This window comes from Cebus imitator, unplaced genomic scaffold, assembly GCF_001604975.1.
Source record: "Cebus imitator isolate Cc_AM_T3 unplaced genomic scaffold, Cebus_imitator-1.0 Scaffold169, whole genome shotgun sequence".
NCBI classification, from domain to species: domain Eukaryota; kingdom Metazoa; phylum Chordata; class Mammalia; order Primates; family Cebidae; genus Cebus; species Cebus imitator.
Window position 1 is genome coordinate 2,642,656 of NW_016107484.1, and position 2,058 is coordinate 2,644,713.

At 52.7% G+C, this 2,058-nt stretch overlaps 1 protein-coding gene across 1 annotated transcript in view; it reads left to right on the forward strand.

The window, feature by feature from the left end:
- Positions 1-449: 449 nt before the first annotated feature.
- Positions 450-2,058, forward strand: part of TCTN2 (tectonic family member 2) — a 50,765-nt gene continuing 49,156 nt past the window's right edge. The window contains exons 1-3 of the mRNA XM_017544411.2: positions 450-655; positions 838-945; positions 1,389-1,465. Of these exons, the coding sequence (XP_017399900.2) occupies positions 574-655; positions 838-945; positions 1,389-1,465 (267 nt within the window). The 5' untranslated portion in view covers positions 450-573. The remainder of the gene's footprint in view (positions 656-837; positions 946-1,388; positions 1,466-2,058) is intronic.

Below are 2,058 nucleotides of genomic sequence, written 5' to 3' on the forward strand. Positions count from 1 at the left end.
AAATAAATAAATAAAAATCAAGTTTATTAAGGAGCAAATCCCAGGGTTTTTATTTAGAAGCCAGTGTCTATAGGCTCGCTCTTGCCTGTTGTTGCATTAATTTCATGGTATGGGAAAACTCGTTTTTGAACTGTACACGCACCCCTGCTTTTTATGACCGTTTATATTTTAATTTTTTCAACTTTTATTTTAGGCTCAGGAGTCCATGCACACGTTGCTATATAGGTAAATTGCGAGTCATGGGGGTTGGGTGCACAGATTGTTTTGTCACCCGGGCACTAAGCGGAACACCCAATAGGTATAGTTTTTCAGCCGTCACTCTCCCCACCAGTCAAGCAGCTAAAATGCAAGGCCTTGTGGGCGGGGCCGGGGTGCTCCCGCTCTTGCCGCTGGCCCAATCACAGTGCGGCGCTCCTCCTGGCCGGCCGCCGATTAGTGGTTGCCATAGCTCCCGGCGTTCGCTTGACAAGATGGCGGCGGTCGGATGGCAGCTGTCGCGTTTTCGGGTCTGAGTTCTTCCAGGCTTCTAAGCCGGGCACGGTTCTTCTGTGCCAGGCCCGCGAGGCCCAAGGCATGGGCTTCCGGCCGCCAGTCGCTCTTCTTTTGGGGCCTCTCCTTCTGCAGGGCTTCCTGAGGCCGCTGTGGGGGGACCTGGGTGTGTAAGGCGCGGCAGGGACCTCAGTGGGCCGGGGCTGAGGGGACTGGGCGTTAAAGGGCCAGACTTGGACTCCCCCGGGAGCTTCGGGAGTCTGGACCGCCAAAGCAAGCTGCCACACACACCTTGGGCGATGACTCTTGCACTGCTAACCCCTCCCTGTCCCCTTCCTTCCCGCCTAGCTTTCATCCCTCCTTTCATCCGAATGTCCGGCCCTGTGGTCAGGGCGTCCCTGGTCGGAGACACTGAGGGTGTGACCGTGTCCCTGGCCGTGCTGCAGGACGAGGCGGGTAAAGTCCAGCCCTTCTTTTGGGAAGGGTGGGGGTTGGACTGGATCCAGGCCTCCCAAGGAGCCTGGCGAGGTGGCATCCTCTGGGGCCCCGGCCTCTGTCCTGTGCAAAGTCTCATGGGAAGAAAAGGATGGGGGTGCTGCTGTAGGCCAATGAGGACAGATGACAGGTCCGAAGAAAGCTTGAAATAATAATGCCTGGCATTCATTGAGCTGTCATTGTGTATCATCCCATTTTCCTAGTAAGAACAGTAATATCTTTTCATCCCCTTTGACCAATGAAGAAACAAGTTCAGAGAGGTTGTAAGCATCCCAGTGTCAGGCAGCTTGTAAAGGGCCCAATCCTAGGCTTGTAATGAGAGTCCATCCTAGGCAGCCTGCCTCGAGTACACCCTCTGAGCTGCTGGGCTGTGCTGCCTTGCAAGCTGATCTTCTCTTTCTTAGGAATATTGCCAGTTCCGACTTGTAGAGTGCTGAGCAATGAAACAGAAGACTGGAGTGTGACTGTGACCCCCGGTGGGGTAAGGCCAGAAATAAACTTGCTCTGTAGCCTGTGAAGGGGCCCCCAGCCAGGGTTTCTGCAATGCTTTCTTGATTTGACAAGGCATGGCTTTCTCCATACTCAGAACAATCATGGAATTGTGGGCTGTTGAATCTGGTAGACACTTACCCAGCCTACAGGTTCCTTACCCTGGGGTTTGGAGTCCTTGGATGCATTTCAGGGGGTCTGTGAACTCTGAAATTGTGTGTAAAGTTCTGTGTGGATGTGCATGTTTCTGAAGAGAGGGTCACCAGTTTCCTTCAGATTGTCGAATGGGTGTGTGTTTTCTTCAGATTATTGAATGGGTCTGTGACTCAAAAAAGCTTTATGCCAGGCGTCGTGGCTCAAGCCTGTACTCATAGCACTTTGGGATGTTGAGGCTTGAGCCCAGGAGTTCCAGACCAGCCTGTAACATAGTGAGACCCCATCTCTACACAACAAAAACAAAAATAACCAAGTGTGGTGGCACACATCTATAGTCTCAGGTACTTGGAGGGGGGTGGGAGAGCTGAGGCAGGAGGATTATTTGAACCCAGGAGTTCAGGACTGCAGAGATCTAAGATCAGACCACTG